The sequence below is a fragment of the Phytophthora sojae genome, assembly GCF_000149755.1.
Source record: "Phytophthora sojae unplaced genomic scaffold PHYSOscaffold_14, whole genome shotgun sequence".
Lineage (NCBI taxonomy): Eukaryota > Oomycota > Peronosporomycetes > Peronosporales > Peronosporaceae > Phytophthora > Phytophthora sojae.
In genome coordinates, this window is record NW_009258128.1 from 289366 (window position 1) to 306609 (window position 17244).

Sequence of the window (17244 nt, forward strand, 5' to 3'; positions counted from 1 at the left end):
TATGTATTGCTGTGCCTTGAGGTCTACAGGGTCAACCACTGGTAGTCTCCTCTGTCTTGGGGTCTTGCTGTCGCTGGGCGATGTGCTGCGAGCAGAAGTTGTGGTTGCGCTCGTACGCCGCCTTCTTGCAGCCCTCGAACACGCAGCGCTTGCCGCCTCCGTGGGCCCAGCACAGACTGTTCGACACGGCGACCTTCGAGCAGTCGCCTCGCGAGCACTTGGTGCCGCCTCCATGGGACCAGCAAAGGCCGCGCGACTTGCCTCGACGCTTGCAGCCCTCCATCTGACACTTGACCCAGCCGCCTGAATGGATCGATCGCCAAGCCGTCAGTGTGTACACCTGGTCATACAACCACAGTGGCAGACCATCGTACCGTGGCGCCAGCACAGTCCGGCGTTCTTGGCGCTCGACGTGCAGCCGTCAGCGGAGCATTTCTTGCCTCCCTGCGTTACGTTATTGTGAGCTTTGACGCCCCGAGTACCACCGCAAATTGTCTAGACATATCCATACCCCGTGTCGAAAGCACAGCCCCTTGTTGATGATGTAGTTCTCGCAGCCGTCGACCTTGCACTCGCGGCTCTTGCGCTTCTCACTGCTGGCTGGCGATCGGGTCGAGGAGTGCCTCGCCTTGCCAACACTTGAGGCGGGCGCGTTCGCCTCGTCTTGGCTGTTCATGATAAAGGCCACCGAGGCCTTGCTGCTGCCACTTGAAGCACTTGACAACGTCTGCATTGCGTCCGTCCACCAGTTTACCTCGAGCCGAGCGAGACCCTCCACGTCCGTTGGCGGAATGACACGGACGAGATCTCATTCTCCTGGCGGGAACCGTGGTGGGGTACAGATCGATGCGAGGGCCACGGAGGCGGCGTCGTATTTCAGAGTCAATCAATCATATATTGCGCTAACTAGGTAGTGTGTCGCTTAGGCCGTCTCCTCCACGACGAGCTCGGGCTTGGAGAGCTTGGCGTCGAGCTTGACGAGCATGTCCTCGACCATCGAGTCGAGGTCGAAGTCGTGCTGCCAGTTCCAGTCCCTCCGCGCGATGCTGTCGTCGAGCGAGCGTGGCCACGTCTCGGCGATCTGCTGGCGGAAGTCGGGCTTGTAGTCGCACTGGAAGCTGGGCATGACCTTCTTGATAGACGCCACGACCTCCTCGGGCGTGAACGACACGGCCGTGATGTTGTATGTCCGCTGCGAGAGGCAGTCGTTGGGCGCGTTGATGAGCCCCATGGTGGCCTTGAGGCAGTCGGGCATGTACATCATGGGCAGCTTGGCGTCCGGCTTGAGGAAGCACGTGTACTTGCCGTGCTTGAGCGCCTCGTAGAAGATCTCGACGGCGTAGTCCGTGGTGCCGCCGCCGGGCAGCGCCTCGCTCGAGATGATGCCCGGGTAGCGCACCGAGCGGAAGTCGACGCCGAACTTGTTGTAGTAGTACTCGCCCAGCAGCTCCACGTGCACCTTGGTGAGGCCGTACATGGTCGTGGGGCGCATGATGGTCGTGTCGGGCGTCTCGTCCTGCGGCGTCGAGGGGCCGAACACGGCGATGGTCGAGGGCGCGAACACGCGCAGCTGGTACTGCTTGGCCAGCTCCAGCACGTTCTGCACGCCGCGCGTGTTGACCGCGAGCGCCAGCGACGGGTTGGCCTCGCCCACGGCCGACAGCAGCGACGCCATGTGCACGATCGTGTCCACGCCGTGCTCCACCACGATGCGCGCCATGCTGTCGCGGTCCTGCACGTCGCAGTAGACGAAGGCGCCGTCGCGCGCGGATGCTCCAGCGGGCGCCTTGATGTCCGAGTTGACGACGCTGTCGGCGCCGAAGAGCTGGCGCATGTACGGCACGAGCTCCATGCCGATCTGGCCCGTGCCGCCCGTCACGAGGATGCGGCGCGGCTCACTGGCCGAGGAGGAGGAGAAGGCGCGCGCGACCGGGCGCACGGCGCGCTGCAGGCGGGAGGCCGAGATCATCTTGGTCGAAGGCGAGGAGGAGGAGAGCGGAGAGCTGCTGCGCCGGAGCGGGACGAAGGAGAAATGACAGCGCGTGCGGATGGCTCTGGGGCCTTGGCCCTGGTCAGTTCGCTCAGTCAGACGTCATTCGTGTCCGTTGAAGGGGGCAAGGATGATGCGCCTAACGGGTAAAGACGGGGCGGCGCTACGATTATGCAATCCCTCTATTTTTAAGTTCCCCTGCAGGTGCAGATGGTGGTGTTATTTCCGTTTTGCAGTATAAATAGCTTGGGTGGAAGCCTGCGAGAGCCGATAATAGCCGACACTGGATTGTTAACTCGAGTTGATACAGGTGTGCAACGCGGGGTTCGTCGCCACAGGAATGGGAAAACGTCAAAAGGTGTATGCGTTGGGAAAACGTTTGGCAATAAGTGTAGTGGTCGTGGGCGTCACGTCGCGTCATGTCTCATCATACACGTACTGACACACGTTTTGGTTGCCGCGGTATTTCGGCCGAGGTCGGGTCATACAGACCCGCAAGTTGCATCAGGTAGAAGCCTTCCTAACCCCGGGTTTTATGGATTTGGATCTAAGCCCACACACCAGTCACCGCATTCGTTGCTGATGCAGCTTTATGATGCACCTTAGTGCGCTTGGAACCACATACACATACTGTCATACCGACAACCTAGCATACACCTAATGACACGAGTTAACCGCTTTTGACAAAACGTTTCAAATTCATACACCTTTTGACGTTTTCCCCACAGGAATATGCGCTGAGCCATCTCGTGGTCGCCGACGAGGCAACCCCAAGCAGCGGCCGAAAGACCCGTCGGAAGGCGGCGAGCAGCTCTGCCGGGGCAATGCTTTACGCGGTGCCTTCCGTATGCTGTAATGTTGCAGCCGCCTGAACGGTTTGCAAGAGGAATGCACTCGCGCAGGAACTTGAACGCGCGTCGAGCCGTGCTGTGCCGATGGGCGGCTAACGCGTGGCGCAGCACTAGCAAAAGAGATTCGGAGGCGATTGATTGCCAGCAAAGGGGCTGCAGCACCGGCACGCCGGTGGTCGACACGTGGCCGCAGCTCCAGACCACCGAAGTCTTCCGGCCTGGAGGCCAAAGCAATGCCACGAGCAGCGGAGCAGAGCGGTTTGCCGTGTTTGCCGGCGTGTTGCCTTTCGCGTCTCCTCACGGCGAGGCATCCAATCAGTCCCCATGGGATGCCTGATTACCCGCCGCCGTGGCTGCAATGATAGGACGCCAAGCGGAAGCGAGATCGGCGGCATTGGGCATGACCTATCCGCTGCTTGCTGTGACGTTGCAGCGCTCACTGCGCCATCGGAGCTGCTGGTTGGCCCGAGGCGCCAGTCGCCACCTCTCGCTCTTTGCTCTGCGTGTAATTATCAATCAAGCAGCGAATCTCTTCCGGGTCAGAAAGCACGCGCTCTCAAGCTCTCAACTGTCTACCAGAGCGGGCAATTGCCTGCTACATGTACATGTGTGTGTTGCCTTGGTCTAGTTGCTGCCGCTGGTCATCCGGAGCAGTGTAACGGTCGCGCTTGAAGTTGCCCTTTGTGTAGCCATCTTCCCTGCTGGAAGCTCGCCAAAGTACGACGGTGCTGACCAGAATAAGGGGGCGAAATGGAGCACGGATCCTCCGCCACGGACCTCGAGACGCAGCGGATTCTGGACGACTTGGAGACGGTATGCCAGCGCCTTCTGTCTCTACGCGGGGCTCGTCGAGAGGCTGACGGTGGTGAACCGCGTGATCACGGTCTCTGATGGCTGCGTAGTCTCGGAATTGACCCCGAGTCGGCGGTTGTCGATGTTTTACGGCTGCTCCAGTCGACTATTATATAGAAGACGCTTGATCGGTTCTACGCTGAATGCTGAGTACTTTGCGCGACTTGCGGGACTGTGAGCGGCATTTCGAGTTCTTTGAGTCTGCAGTGGCTGCTGACAGTGGAGACTTGGCTAGAGAAGTGCTGGAGGCCACGGCTCAGGGCAGCTGCGTGAGCTCTGGCAGCTCGTGTCCTTCTGGATGGCGCAGCCTGCTCGCCTCTCGGCTGGTGAGCAGCAGCTGCTGAGAGCGGTCGCTCAGGTGATGACCAAGACGGAGCAGCTCGAGCTCGAGGATACGAGGGTTCCCTGCCGGTCTCGTGCTGGTGAGCAGCAGCTGCTGAGAGCGGTCGCTCAGGTGATGACCAAGACGGAGCAGCTCGAGCTCGAGGATACGAGGGTTCCCTGCCGGTCTCGTGTGTGGGGATCACCTGGTGCTGGTGAAGAAGTCGTCGTTGCCTGATTGGCGCCGCTCGCCGCTATCGAGCAAGCGCCACTCATCACAATTGGGTAAGGAAGTATCAGGGGTTAATGAGCTCCCAACGTGGTGCATGAGGTGCAGCTAGACCTCTTGTGTTGAGTCTTCGACGTGGTCGACTGCCACCGTCTTCACGAGCTTTTTCGACGAGCCAGCAGGCTCTTGTGCAACACATGTGCCGACTTCGGCCTGAAGATCGACCGGATATTCGTGTTGTTGTTCGTGCGCTACGACTTGCAGCGGAGCATCAGGCGTTGAAGGAATTTGCTGAAGACTTGCATTGATTTAGTTACTGAATAACGACGTGGTCAATTGACATCTATCCCGAATTCTGTGATAACTCGTAGCACGTCTCCATAAAGTGTTTTTGCAGCAAGATGAAGAATCTGAATCTACTGATTATCGGAACAGCGGTGTATTACCGCGTGAAGATCGATGAAGCGAGAACCGTTCATGAGGTGAAAGTGATGGTCCGGGACGCGATGCGGTACGACTGCGCCGCCAGCGAGCTCGTGATGAAGGCGACCGGGGCCTGGTTCGACGCCAGTCTCCCTGAGCTCAAGGTCATGGAAACGGGGACGAAGGTCCCAAACTCAATCAAGAGCAAGTGCGCCGAGATGAACCCGCTCGCTCGAGTGCGTGACTTTGGGCTTCCGGACTGGAACGGCCTAGATTTGGATATCCAAATTCTGGTGTTAGCTCCCCCACGAATGGCGAAGAAGAATCAGGAACTCTTGAAGTACCTTGCATGCTGTCGTCCACGTAAGCAACATCGTCCACCGTCCATCGATAAAGTACTTGGGGAAGTGATCGATCTAACATTTTTTGTTTTGTGCATTGCAGCACACGAGTCCTCATCGACGTGGAATTTGCTCGTGCACTTCTTCTCAGCGGTGAAGGAATTGTGCTCACCAAGGAGCAGACGTGTCCACCACGCATCCATCTGAGCTTGCTGAAGCTTGTAGCTGCACAATGGACAGCTTGACATGTGCGAATATGGAGTTATGAGTCTACTAAACGACGGAGCGCTCAGCAAATGGATTAACAACGTAGTAGTCGGATTTACACAAGGTACTTCAAGTAACGAGGAGCAGCAAATTTCTGAGCAAATGAAGTGAGCGCTAAATTTCGTCGGATCACCCTCAACCCACTCACCTCTACGGCATCTGGGGCTTGCACGTCGATAGCTATACAGTACGTAGAAAACCTTCATGCGGGATCAGAAAGCGAAGAGTTTGTTGGGTAATAGCAACAGCATCGTCAATCCGAGCGGTCTCGGTGATGTGGCCACGAAGTCTAATGGTGGGGAAGAGGAAGATGCTGTAAAGAAAGCTCGAGACGCAAATTCTCGCTTATGCTACCAGAGAATCCGTGTTTAAAATTGGTATCGCTAACGGTTTTCGTTTGGACGAGGAAAAAATAGTTGCACGACCGCCTTTCACTCGCGTGAAGCAGTCTCCAAACCGAGCTATGAAGATGAGCGTCGACGTTCGGAAGGTGATTCAACGAGTTCTCGCTGCATCATGCAGTGCATTCGTGACCAACGCGGTCTTCGTAGGTAAGAGCTATTCAGCAGGATTTAGAGAACTCTTTGGCTGGACTACTAACTCTGTGATTGTTTCTCTCGATGTTAATTAAGCATTTGAAGAGCATCAAGAACTACAACCAGTGCGGCACTTGCGCGGTTGGTGGGCAACCGCACCAGATTGTGCTAAGTAAGTCACTGTGTGCTTGAATAGTGTGGGTTGTATTATTAAATGAACGAATCTGAATATGATGTGCCTCCTTGCAGTGCGTCTGTACCTAGGCGTGCAGCCCGGTCCTGCCGATTGCCCTAGAGGAATGTACCGCCCGAGTGGGGTGGGAATCAAAGTCGGTGAGTGCGAGTTTTGTCCCCGTGGGGTATATGGAGACAGCCCGGGACTGGTTTCGAAGGATTGCACCGCCAAGTGTCCATAGGGGACGTACAACGACAAGCTCGGGGCCAGGAGCATCTTGGACTGTAAGCCGTGTCCTGCGGGCGTATACGGGGCGAGTACAGGCCTCACAACCAGCCAGTGCTCGGGGCCGTGTCCAAACGGCAAGTACAGTATGATGGAAGGTTTGCAATCCCTGAGCGACTGCATCGACTGTCCGTCGTTCTACCGCGGTCCGCAGGGCTACCGGGGCAACGACGTCACTATGGAGAACGGTGGCGGGTACCCGTGTGATCGCTACCAGTACGGCAAGACAATTCTCAACGGACGAGATGCCAACAATGACGCCTGGTTGAAAGGCTACCTCTCGGAAGTGCGGCGGCCGACAAACGCACAGGTTAATGATAACACTACACCATGATGACGAAGCTTTGTGCTACGGCAGCTTAAGTAGTGATCCACTTCAAGGACGTTTGCTAAAATTCATCAATAGAAATATGACTTGATAGTACTTCGAAGCACATTCGTTTATAAAACTTGAAATGAACTCGATGCGAAAAATCACTGCTTCGGATGACGAGATAGAAATATGGAAACGCCGTTGAAGCACATTTCGATGGTTGATGTTACAACGCATTTCGCGTCGATGCGTTGATGAAATCTCTAGTGTAAACAGCTTTTGTAATTAGCGTCCGAGCCCCGAAGACCGTGCATGACAAGTCTGGCGCGAATGTTGAGGGTCGTACTTGGCATCCTAATCGTGGTGCCGCGATGGGCAAGCAGGTCTACCTCGGCTCTAATAAGGCAAGAATGTATGACTTCACTTTGAAGCGGTCTCGACTGCCGAAAAAGGAGATCTCACCTGAGACGAGGCAGGATTGAAATTGCCGACGGCTGGAGCGAGCAACGTGTTAACGTCAGCTCGAATGTACATACTCGCTGCCTCCATTGTAAGTTTTGATTACATGTAGTATGTACAGCGTACAGAACTGCATGCAGCTCGTTGCTATGATCCCTTGCAGGCCTTGACAAGTACTGTACAATAAATCGCGACGTCCATAAAGAGACCTGAACACGGTGCAAAATGCCGATACGTTCTCAAGCTGCCGTCTCGGCTGTAAAGGCTGCTACGGCTGTCGAGGACGCCATAGTCACTATCCTTTAGGCGGCCTGGGCGGGCCTTGCCTAGGTCGCGAACTGCACGGACCTTGCTTGCCTTGCGAGACGCAAGTTGAAATTCGATGGTCGTCTCATTTCGCGTTAGGTTCGAAACATGATTTGTAAGCCAAACTGTTAAGTTCGAACTACGCTTGCGTCATCATTCGATGCTTTTTTATTAAGCGCTGCTATTAGTTAAAGCAAGTTCATGTTCTCCACTCTACGATTCGCAAGAAATCCAAGCGAATCAAAACCTCGATTATGTGACGTGTAGCGAATGATATGGCTTCAATTTGCGGTGTCACGGCGTGTCGCACTTAACCTCGCCAGGATTGGGTATTATGCAAGTGCCTGCTCATCCCCGATTCTTCACATAGCCGGGCCGCCTAAACATATTCCAAATCTTCGTCGTCTGCGGTCGGACTGACTGCAACCGCTTGCCTGCTCGGGCTCACTATTCAACTTGCCGCGTCACGCCCAAGCCGCAGCCGCAGCAAGTCTCCACATTACCTCCTCTTCATCACCATGGCCCCGCAGCCCAGCCATAGCCACCTGCCCGTGCGGCCCGTGCTGCTGGACCCGCAGCTGGCCGTCGTGCACCAGTGCGGGCTCACGTTCTCGCCCGTCAAGCGCGGCTCGCGCGACATCCTCGACACGCTCAAGCACCAGTGCGACTCCGCGCCGCGCGCCGTCTCCATGGGCGAGTACGTGCCCAGCCCGCGCACGACGGCGGGCCACGTGCAGGGCTTCGCCAGAGAGTCGGACTACCTGCTGGCCGAGCCGTCCTACGCCATCGACGTGCACAAGACGGCGCCCACCGACGTGGCGCAGAAGGAGGCGCCGGCGCACGCCACCAGCTCGATCTGGGGCTCCACGTTCACGCTGACCAACACCATCCTGGGCTCGGGCACGCTGGCCGTGCCGTTCGCCATCGCGTCCAGCGGCTGGCTGCTGGGCAACGCCATCACGCTGGCTATTGCCATGATCACGCGCTACTCGGTGCACCTGCTGCTGTCTGCCAGCGACCGCGCGGGCAACAACTGCGCCAAGACGTACGAGAGTTTGGGGCACTTTACTATGGGCGCGGTGGGCACGTGGCTGGCCGAATTTACGTTCATCTTCGGCGGTTTTGGTACGCTCGTGAGCTACCTCATCTTCGTCACGGACCTGTGCGCAGCGGTGCTGGCCGTCTCGGCGCAGAACAAGTGGATGATCACAGTTATTCTCGTTGCCTCGGTGGTCTTCCCGCTGTCGCTGAGCCGCCGTATTGGCAAACTGTGGCTGGCCTCGGTGCTCGCCATTCTCTCCATCGGTTACGTCGTGGCGTTTGTTCTCGTGGCGTTCCTGGCTGCGTATAATGCTGAAGGCGCGACTATTGCGCCTGGAGTGCAGGCTGTTCGACTGGAGCCCGGTAGTGTCTACACTGTCACGCTGCTGATCTCCGCGTTCGCGTGCCACAACACGGCGCTGCCCGTCTACGAAGAGCTGAAGGATCGTACGCTGCCCCGAATGAACCGAGCTGTCGTTGGAGCCATCAGCGTCGCGTTCGTGCTGTACGAGATCATCTCGCTGTGCGGATACCTTCAGTTCGGAGCGGAGACCAAGGACAACATCCTGCTCAACTTCTCGCCCGAGTACGTGGCGCAGCACAAGTCCGTCGCGGCACCGCTGCTGGTCGGCCAGCTCTGCATGGCGCTGGCGCTTGTGCTCACTACGCCCATTGCCATGTGGCCCTTCCGTTCGTGCGTCCTGAGCGTCTACCTCCGCGTCAAGAACGGCGTGCAGACTCCGAGCCACGAGGCTTCATACAAGGAGTACGTGGGCGTTACGGTGCTGAGCCTGGTGCTCATCCTGACGTGCAGCATCTTCGTGCCTTCGGTCAAGATTCCGCTGAGCATCGTGGGCTCCGTCTCGGGCTCGCTGCTGATCTTCATCATGCCGGCGCTGTTCTTCCTGCTGCAGTCCAAGGGCCCCATGCTGACGCGTGAACACGCTGGACCGCTGCTCATGCTCAGCGCTGGCATTGTCGTCGGCGTCCTCGGATTGTCATTGACATTGTTCAAGCTGTACCGCGAATATTATTAAGATAACGAAGTAAGTAAAAGTTCATATATATTGCCCTTCCCATTGCTCTCTCCTGTTCTTCATCGGTCTCGTGTACGACGCGCCGTACTCCTCCCTCAAGAAGTCGACGGGGTCAGCCACCGTATCGTACTCAACGCCGTTCAACTTCACCTTCGAGTACGGTAGGATTTTATCAACCGGAATGCTATCATTCCTCCTATGTGAGCGCTCGATATTCCAGTGATCCGCTACTTTGGGGTCTGGTTCGATCCGATACAAGTCAAGATACGGCCCTGTGCACGACTCGATCGGAGCTTCCAACATGGGATCATACAGTCGATCGGCCAACGGGTGCGTCGGTGCCACGCAGACTCGCCAAACACTGTCCATGAAGACATGGTACCCTCTCTCCTGCAGTCGTCGGCGTACAATGGCCATGGGTTCGTCCTGCACCTGGTAGCCGATATCTGCGTCTTCCGTGAACGGGATGATGCCTCCGTCCCTAACAGCTCCCAGTAGCGTGCCGAACACAAGAGCAGGTTCGCCTCCAGCACGGTCCAGCTCAGCGTACACATCGACCAGCAGCATGTGCAGCACACTGGCCTGACACGGCTGCCGCATCGTGGACAGCATGTCAAGGCGGTCGGCACCTGCACAGTCTTCCACGTCGAAGTTCGTACTGATTGGCAGGCAGTTTTCCCACGTCGCGTAGTCCTTGGAGCTGTCGTCGCACAAATAGTCGTGGTGGCCCTCGAACCGCGGAGCTTTCGTGTCCAAAGCTGAGACCCATCGGTAGAACGGGTCTTTGACGTCGGTGATTGGGGCCTGGTCGGGCGAGCAGCTCCAGTCGTCCGACGCGAGTGTGAAGTGGCGGTCGGCGAGGGTTGAAGACGCGGAGGCCAGCACCGTCAAAAGTGGAGCGGAGATGATCATGGCGAGAGGAATGACGATAAAAAGCTGTAGTGCTGGAGATCAGCTGGGGAGCAGTTCGGACTGGCCAGCTCCAACTTGCAGGGTACCTCTACCGAGCGGGGTTGCTTGGGCCTCTGCCAGGTCGGACGCTGCGCATTCTTGCTGTTCTCGAGGTGGCTTGCAGGCGTAAGCTTTAAGTTTTTGGCGTGGAGTAGCAGATACCTTTTCCGGCCTGTACGCAGGACTTGACTGCCTCCAGTGGGCTCTAGGTGAGACCGTGGTGGCAGTGCGCAGTTGCGGTCAGCCTTGCCTTAATCGCATTCAGAATGGATGGTCCTCCAATGGCGCGCTGCGCGTGGACTGCGTCTAGCATCGACGCAGCCTGCGCCGACCACCGCACTGGCAACGCCGTTGGCATAACGGCCCACGTTGAAGTGGTCCGTTTCCCCACCCGAATGGCCGCCAGTCTTATCTCTTCCCCGAAAGCTCTCGGCGGTAGCTTCGGCGGACGAACGGGCTGAGATGTCACACGGACGGCAAAGCGCGCGCTGCATCTCGTGCCGGGATTCCTCGCCCACGATGGATTCCTGCTGCCGTCACCAAAGCCAAGACTCGGCTTGGCTTGTTGAGCGGCAGAGCTCTCGGTGTTGGTTCTCTTGGCAGGGGAGCACACTGCAACCGCAACTTGCATTTCCCTCTTGAGAGACCTTGTCTTCTCTTGCCTTCTCGTCTGCTGGATCCGGGCGCCTGGCCGCTGACAGCCCCAGACTTTGCCGGCATGGCGTGCTGCTGACACATCAGGTGGCTGGCTGGCTGGGTATGCGTCCAGCATCGAACAGCAGCGGTGTTTTTGAATGGTAATTTTTACGTTAAGTTAATAGTACGCACGTGATCCACGCAACCGGCAACGGCCAGGCTCATACCATGGCGTGAAGAACCTGGATCCTCTTCCTCGTCTCACAGCGCGAGCTGTGGCTGTTTCTTGCCGAGCTTCAGCGCGCCGCGGAGCGTCGTCGTGACGCCCTTCCAGCGCTGGCCCAGGCTCTTCCTATCACGAACCACCATGGCGGTCTCCTCGTGGCCTGCAATTTGGTGGTAACTCGAGGACTTGGCGCCCTCCACCACCGCAGCAGCCAGCGCCTTCCAGAAGCCCTTCTTCTGCATGGCAGAGGCCACGGCCGGCACAACCGCGCTCTGTCTTGATCTCTGCTGCTGCTGCTGCTCCTCCTTCTCCTGAACCGGAGGGAACTTGCTCAGCGCCGTGGATACGTGGCTATGCCAGCGGTGGAACGCCGGCGCGTCCGGCATGTAGAGCTGCACGCTGTCGACCGTAGCGGCGTCTCGGAACTGCAGCAGCCGCGCGTCGGCGCTGGACACATCCAGCGTCGTGACGCGCATGCGCACCAGCAAGCTCTTGGCCGACGCGTCCTCGTAGCGGTAGAGCCACAGCAGGTTGCCGCAGAACACGGCGAAGACTCGCGTCCAGCAGTTGGGCAGCGCCACGGCGTCGCGCTGCCAGTAGACCCAGTCGCTGAGCGGCCGCTGCAGCTCCACGAACACCTGCAGCTCGGTGCACTCCCGGTCGGCCTCGGGCTCTTGATCCTCTTCCTCGAGATCCTCTTCGAACGATTCGCTGCCGCTCGTCATCCACGTGGACCGCAGCGACTCGGAGCGCGCGCATTTGACGGGCGAAGATACTTTTGCTGCTGCATTGTTGGGGGTGGAGCGCTGCGGCGCTCTCCGCTTGCAGCGGTGCACGGGCGTGGCCACATGGCGGCGGCTCAGCGTGGGGAACGCCATGAGCCCTAGCGAGCCAATTGCAGAATGGCGCAGACCTTGGCGCTTGCCGCTGCCTGCTGGCTGGGAGCTCCTCGTGGGACAGCGGCAAGTGGCGCTTCTGAATCTTCACCTGATAACCGGCTGATAACCGCGCAATGTCCACTTAGACGCGCGCTGATTGGGCCGCGCAAATAGATTATTGCGGTAAGGTATAATTAGCCGACTGCGTTTCCGGAGATTGTTGACACGAGCGGCGTACAGAGGAGGGGTAATACTATCCGCTTTTGCCCAGGCAACTGGAGCGCGACCGGATTCATCCAGTTTCCGCCCACAAGCTCATGGCGTTTAACGGAGGCAGCAATAATATATCACCAAAGGCATCCGCGACTTGATTCCCTGCGGACGGAGACTTTGGATATCCTTGGCGGCACGCACGGCAGACAAAATGGGCGATTTGCCGCTTCCGTGACGATCTCCTTTGGTTGGTCGACCCGCTTCAACTTGGCCGGAGGCATCAACAGCCGACGTTGCTCCCGTCGCTGCAAGGTCCGCAGCGAGCTTGGGGCAGCTCCACGGGATCGTCGCTACGCTGGCCGCGCGATCTCGATCGGCCCTGCGCGCCGGCCGCGCTGCAATACCCATCTATCACCGCTTATTAGACGGGGAGTCGTTCTTGTAGCGGTACCGCGCAGTTGAAGCTTGCTGCTTGTCTTTGCCGCGTGGTGCTTGGAGCCCTCCCTGCAACGTGAAGTGCCGATCCGACCGACGTTGCAGGATGAGTCGGGGAGCCATCATTTAGTTGATCGGTGCCTGTCGCAGCCAAGGCTCGATGGGGGTAGAACAAAATGGAGACCGGTAGTAGTCTCACGGGTCGGACCAGCTGCAGCCTCTAGACCTCACCTTCCGGCTTCCAGGCTTCCAGGTAGAACCCAGCGAAAGCACATTCAGCATGGCACCGTCTTACGTGGCATTCCGATTCAATCTACCTATTTACTACGCACCCCGCTTCATTCGCGGTGTGCTGACTCATATCTGTTCTACTCAGCTGTGTCTTAGACTCCAACATTTCCCGGTTGCCGTCTCCAGCGTCTTGTCATGTGGGCGAAGGCGTCTCGGCACCTCGTCCGCTTCGAGTCCCGGTTGTAGTCCTCCAGCGTGCCTCGATACGTGCTCCAGCGCGGGAGGTCCGTCACGTCCACTCCACTGGTGCGAAAGAACGCGTTCGTCAAGTCGGCAGCTTCAATCAGTCTCGACTTCCAGCGCTCGAAGGCAGCGGCGTCGTATAAGCACATGCAGAGCTGCTCTCCGGTCGGATCCACCACTTGCAGTATTCTTCCGTCACCTTCCTTAACGCTTGCGACAGCCACTTACACCAGCAGACTTCGAGGCGCGGAGTCTTCTCGCTGGAAGAGCCACAGGAGCGCGTTGTCCAGCACGGCGAACACCTTGGTCCAGCAGTTGGGGGATCGTCTTGGGTCGCGTTGCCAGTACACCCACCCGGTCAACGGCGTAATCGCAGCACACTGCTGCATCTTCAGTTCGACCAAGTCCACTTGCTGTGCCACCAACTTGCGCGAGAAGCTCGGGCTCATGTCGATTAGAAGTCGCTCCTGTGGTGTAGTGAGCAAGTTGCGCAATGACAGCGGTGAAGCTACGGCAACAAAGTCCATCACTCATGGCTGTCAACGGAATGGGTACAACAAGTACCACTTCAACCTTCACTTCCGGGAAAACGTCCACTTTGGACGTTTTTACCGTACTACTGAAGTTAGAGAGCGGACTGCAAAGGCAAAATAGCGGTCGGTGTTTGTTGATATCTCTTTTTCTTTTGGTGCTTGTCTTTTTTCTCTCTTCTTTGTGCTATGGTACGACTTGACATTATCAACAATCCTCCTTCGGTTCCGCTTCTTCGTCGCCCCTTGCTGTCTGCAGTGCTTGTATACTGTGGTGAATGCGTCTGCTCAGCAGCTCACTTACTTCGCCCACCTGGCAAAAAAACTATAATGTCTGCTCGCTTGAAGGCAGGCAGCCTCTGCACTAAATGGTACGTGTGTTGTGATCTGCACAGCCACATCAAGAGAATTCGTTAGCATAACGACATCGCATACATAGAGATCCAGGCAGCAGACTTACCACTCGATGACACGTTTCCCTCTGCTGATGCAGAAGCTGCTGCCGCGTTGGCATTGGCTTCCTGCAGCAGCAGCTCCTCCACAGAAGACGAGGTCAGCTCCCCCACCTTCATACTGTTCGCATCATCGTGCCTGTCAGACTGAGACTGCGCAATTCGCCCTCGGACGCGGTCACCCCCACGACCACTACCTGACGCACCTCGTGACGTTGACGTCCCACTGGGCAGCCCTGAACTTGTCGACTGCGACTTCTGCTGCTGAGACGTCTGCGAGTTCGCAGCCGCAGCGATGGCCGCAGCAAGTTGCTGTTGCTGTTGCTGCTGGAGTTGCCGCTGCTGAAGCTGCTGCTGGAGCTGCTGCTGCTGAAGGTGGGCTTGCTGCTGTGACTGCGAGTAATAAAGCGTCTGCTGCGGGACGATCTGGTTGCCGACGAGCTGGTAGCCCGTAATACCCGCGCTATAGCGGCTCTGAGCGTTCAGCGCCTGGTATTGCTTGTCCAGAGTCACTTGCTGCCCCCTGTGCATCTGCTGCATCTGCTGTTCAAGCTGGACCTGAGCAGCGCGGGCCTGAGCATTCGCGATCGCCTGAGCCTGCGCGTGTGCCTGAGCTTGTGCCTGTGCCTGAGCGTGCGCTTGGGCCTGTGCGTGTGCTGTCTGCTGTCGGGACTGGGTCGTCGTCATCTGCGGCATGCTCATAGCTTGGGACATATGCGGCGGGAGCGCGAACGACCCTGCCAGGTACAAGTTCGGGTCTGCAAACATGGCGGTCGCTGCGTTGCTGTTCTGCACCAGTAAAGCTGCAGCCTGTTGACTTGCCGATGTCACCGTCGATGGTGCTCTGCTCGATCCACTAACCGCTGCAGATACCGCAGCCGTCAACGCTGCAGACGACGACTGTGTCCTAGAGGTCGTCGCGCTGGTCGCGACTGACGTTCCGGTGGTCGCCGCACTGTCCGACGTCGGCGTAGACGCAGCCGACGTCCTTCGACTCGCTGTACCAGCTCCTGCACCAACGGGACCGCCTCCACTAACCAACAAGGACGACGTGGCGCCCGCCCTCCTCATAGTCCGGAACTTGTCCTTGAGCTGCACGTTGGATCTGTCGTTGAACTGCGGGCCCAGCTCCTTGTCGATCAGAATGAGCGACCACACGTTCCTCTGGCCGTTGTACTTCTTCACTCCCTCCAGCAGCGCGCGCTCTTCTGTGGCCGAAAAAGGCCGGTACTTGCGGTGGTTCTTGCGGTTCTCCGTGTACGCTGCCAGCTCCGGTCGGGTCTTGATAAGCGTCCTCCACTTGTCCTTGAGGTCGACTCCGCTCCGCCCGTGGAACAAATGCCCCAAATGAGGGTCTCGAAGGATGGAGCTCCACGGACAACTGTCGTCTGCGTATCGCTGCACGCCCAGCACGAGCGCTGTGACCTCGTGGGGGCAATACTTCCGCCGCTTTCCCTTAACGCGTTCCCCCACATTTTCACAGGCAAATTCCGGCGAGTTGCGCGGGAAAGCGTAGCCTCCTCCGGCCGTGGCGCCTCCTGCTGTTGCCGCTGCGTTGGCGGCGTTTGTTGCGGCTTGCACGGCAACTGACACGAGGTTGTTAGCTGTTGCGCTTTGTCCTAACGTGCCCGAAGCGGCGCTCATCCCCTGCGTATACTGAAGCTGGTTTTGCTGTTGCTGTTGCAATTGTGCTTGTGCTTGCGCTTGTTGCTGCTGTTGCAGTTGCAACTGAGCCTGTTGCTGGAGCTGGTACTGCTGCACTTGCTGGTACTGTTGCATCTGCAGTTGCTGCATCTCCGCCTCCTCCTTCATGCGCTGCATGTGCGACACTGGCTGTGCCTGCGTCGGCGCTGTCGTTGCCGGCGGGCTACTCACGCCCACGGTGCTTGCCTTCGCTGGCGGTCGCGGCATTGTTGCTGTTGTGTACACGGTTAGACTCTGGGCCTTGCAACATGGCGGCAACAAGAGCGACAGGGAGGGAAGGTTAGAGTTGGTCAGTTAGTTGCATATTGGAGCGGCAACTCGGCGGGCGCGAAAAAATCTTGCTGCACTTCATCGAGAGGCAGACTCACCTCAACACGCTCGTCAGTGGCTTGCCCCTTCCCTGCGGCGCTCGGGTTGTGGGCGTCTGCTCGAAGAATGCCGCTTGGGTCACCTATACACCGGCGGCGTCCCCTACTCGTTGGTCACTGGCGGTGGTTGCCTCCTGGTTTTGCTGCTCTGCAGTGTTGAGACTCGGGTCTCTTTGGCTCTCTGCCGTTTCGCCTACACACACAATCAAGCCGCCAGCCGACTAAATATACCGCTTGTTGCTGCTTGTTGCTGTTGCCGTGTTGCCCTTGCGGCGGGGTGCCGTCCTCGGTATAAAAGACCCGCGGTTCTGAGCCACAAAAAGCGCGGCAAAACAAGACGTCGCCTTTTAACGCCTGCCGCTGGCTGGGACGAGGGTGCAGAGCCTGGGCCAACCACAAACGCGCCGGCCTTCTGGGTGCGCCCAAACACTACAGATGCAATGCAGTTGCGCCGTCAGTGGTGGTGGTGAGACACATTTCCTTTTGTCTTGCTGGCCGCAAAGGCAACAGCAGGTTGCCTTGCGGCCTTTTGTTGCTTGTTGTACCTTAACCGGGCAGGTTGTCTGTTGCCTGTCCGAATTCTCAAACTGCGCGCTTGTTTGGCCTTGCTTGGCGCGCGAGTCGAGTCGAGTTGAGCTAAATGGGGGGAAGACGCGGCGGCAAGAGTGAATGTCAGCGGCGGATATCCCCAATGAAAAAAAGCTCGCCCAGCTGGCATCACACACGTGGCGAGCGCCATTGACTGCGAGTTGCCTGCGCCGTACCGGGAAGGACTGGCTGTTGCAGTTGCAGAGCGGTCGGGGCAATGGGCTGGTTGGGCTGGGCGGGTGCGCGTCTGCGTCTTCTGCCGGCGCTTGTTGCTGTTGCTGTTGCTGTTGCCGGTACTGACCGAGCCGACTTGAGTTGAGTTGAGTTGCCGCGCGCGCTTCGAGCCTGGAGGCTGCCGGCTGC

The 17244-nt window shown here is 58.0% G+C and overlaps 7 protein-coding genes across 7 annotated transcripts; 3 read left to right on the forward strand and 4 right to left on the reverse strand.

The window, feature by feature from the left end:
* Positions 1-31: 31 nt before the first annotated feature.
* Positions 32-676, reverse strand: PHYSODRAFT_531293 (hypothetical protein; the record flags this gene model as incomplete). Its single annotated transcript, XM_009539743.1, has 3 exons — positions 32-303; positions 375-444; positions 512-676. 3 exons carry the CDS (start codon positions 674-676, stop codon positions 32-34), a joined length of 507 nt encoding a protein of 168 aa, XP_009538038.1.
* Positions 677-922: 246 nt separating this feature from the next.
* Positions 923-2411, reverse strand: PHYSODRAFT_246627 (hypothetical protein; the record flags this gene model as incomplete). The annotated part of the gene is made up of 2 exons (XM_009539744.1): positions 923-1898; positions 2368-2411. The coding sequence occupies 2 exons, from the start codon at positions 2409-2411 to the stop codon at positions 923-925; spliced, it is 1020 nt and encodes a 339-aa protein (XP_009538039.1).
* A 1180-nt stretch (positions 2412-3591) lies between these two features.
* PHYSODRAFT_246641 (hypothetical protein) lies at positions 3592-4252 on the forward strand (the record flags this gene model as incomplete). The annotated part of the gene is made up of 2 exons (XM_009539745.1): positions 3592-3654; positions 3929-4252. The coding sequence occupies 2 exons, from the start codon at positions 3592-3594 to the stop codon at positions 4250-4252; spliced, it is 387 nt and encodes a 128-aa protein (XP_009538040.1).
* Positions 4253-6109: 1857 nt separating this feature from the next.
* Positions 6110-6604, forward strand: PHYSODRAFT_319719 (hypothetical protein; the record flags this gene model as incomplete). Its single annotated transcript, XM_009539746.1, has 2 exons — positions 6110-6193; positions 6227-6604. 2 exons carry the CDS (start codon positions 6110-6112, stop codon positions 6602-6604), a joined length of 462 nt encoding a protein of 153 aa, XP_009538041.1.
* A 1262-nt stretch (positions 6605-7866) lies between these two features.
* PHYSODRAFT_565997 (hypothetical protein) lies at positions 7867-9426 on the forward strand (the record flags this gene model as incomplete). The annotated part of the gene is made up of 2 exons (XM_009539747.1): positions 7867-8123; positions 8199-9426. The coding sequence occupies 2 exons, from the start codon at positions 7867-7869 to the stop codon at positions 9424-9426; spliced, it is 1485 nt and encodes a 494-aa protein (XP_009538042.1).
* A 63-nt stretch (positions 9427-9489) lies between these two features.
* PHYSODRAFT_416625 (hypothetical protein) lies at positions 9490-10170 on the reverse strand (the record flags this gene model as incomplete). The annotated part of the gene is made up of 1 exon (XM_009539748.1): positions 9490-10170. A coding segment is annotated over one exon (681 nt), but the record flags the coding sequence as incomplete, so codon positions are not given.
* Positions 10171-11161: 991 nt separating this feature from the next.
* On the reverse strand, positions 11162-12684 carry PHYSODRAFT_550922 (hypothetical protein). The gene is made up of 2 exons (XM_009539749.1): positions 12588-12684; positions 11162-12152 (listed from the first exon to the last, which is right to left on the reverse strand). Exon 2 carries the CDS (start codon positions 12115-12117, stop codon positions 11275-11277), a length of 843 nt encoding a protein of 280 aa, XP_009538044.1. The 5' UTR covers positions 12118-12152; positions 12588-12684; the 3' UTR covers positions 11162-11274.
* Positions 12685-17244: the final 4560 nt, after the last annotated feature.

Bases quoted from the DNA above. Each gene is read 5' to 3' on its own strand.
- PHYSODRAFT_550922 (XM_009539749.1), bottom strand. From the start codon at position 12,117: ATGGCGTTCCCCACGCTGAGCCGCCGCCATGTGGCCACGCCCGTGCAC.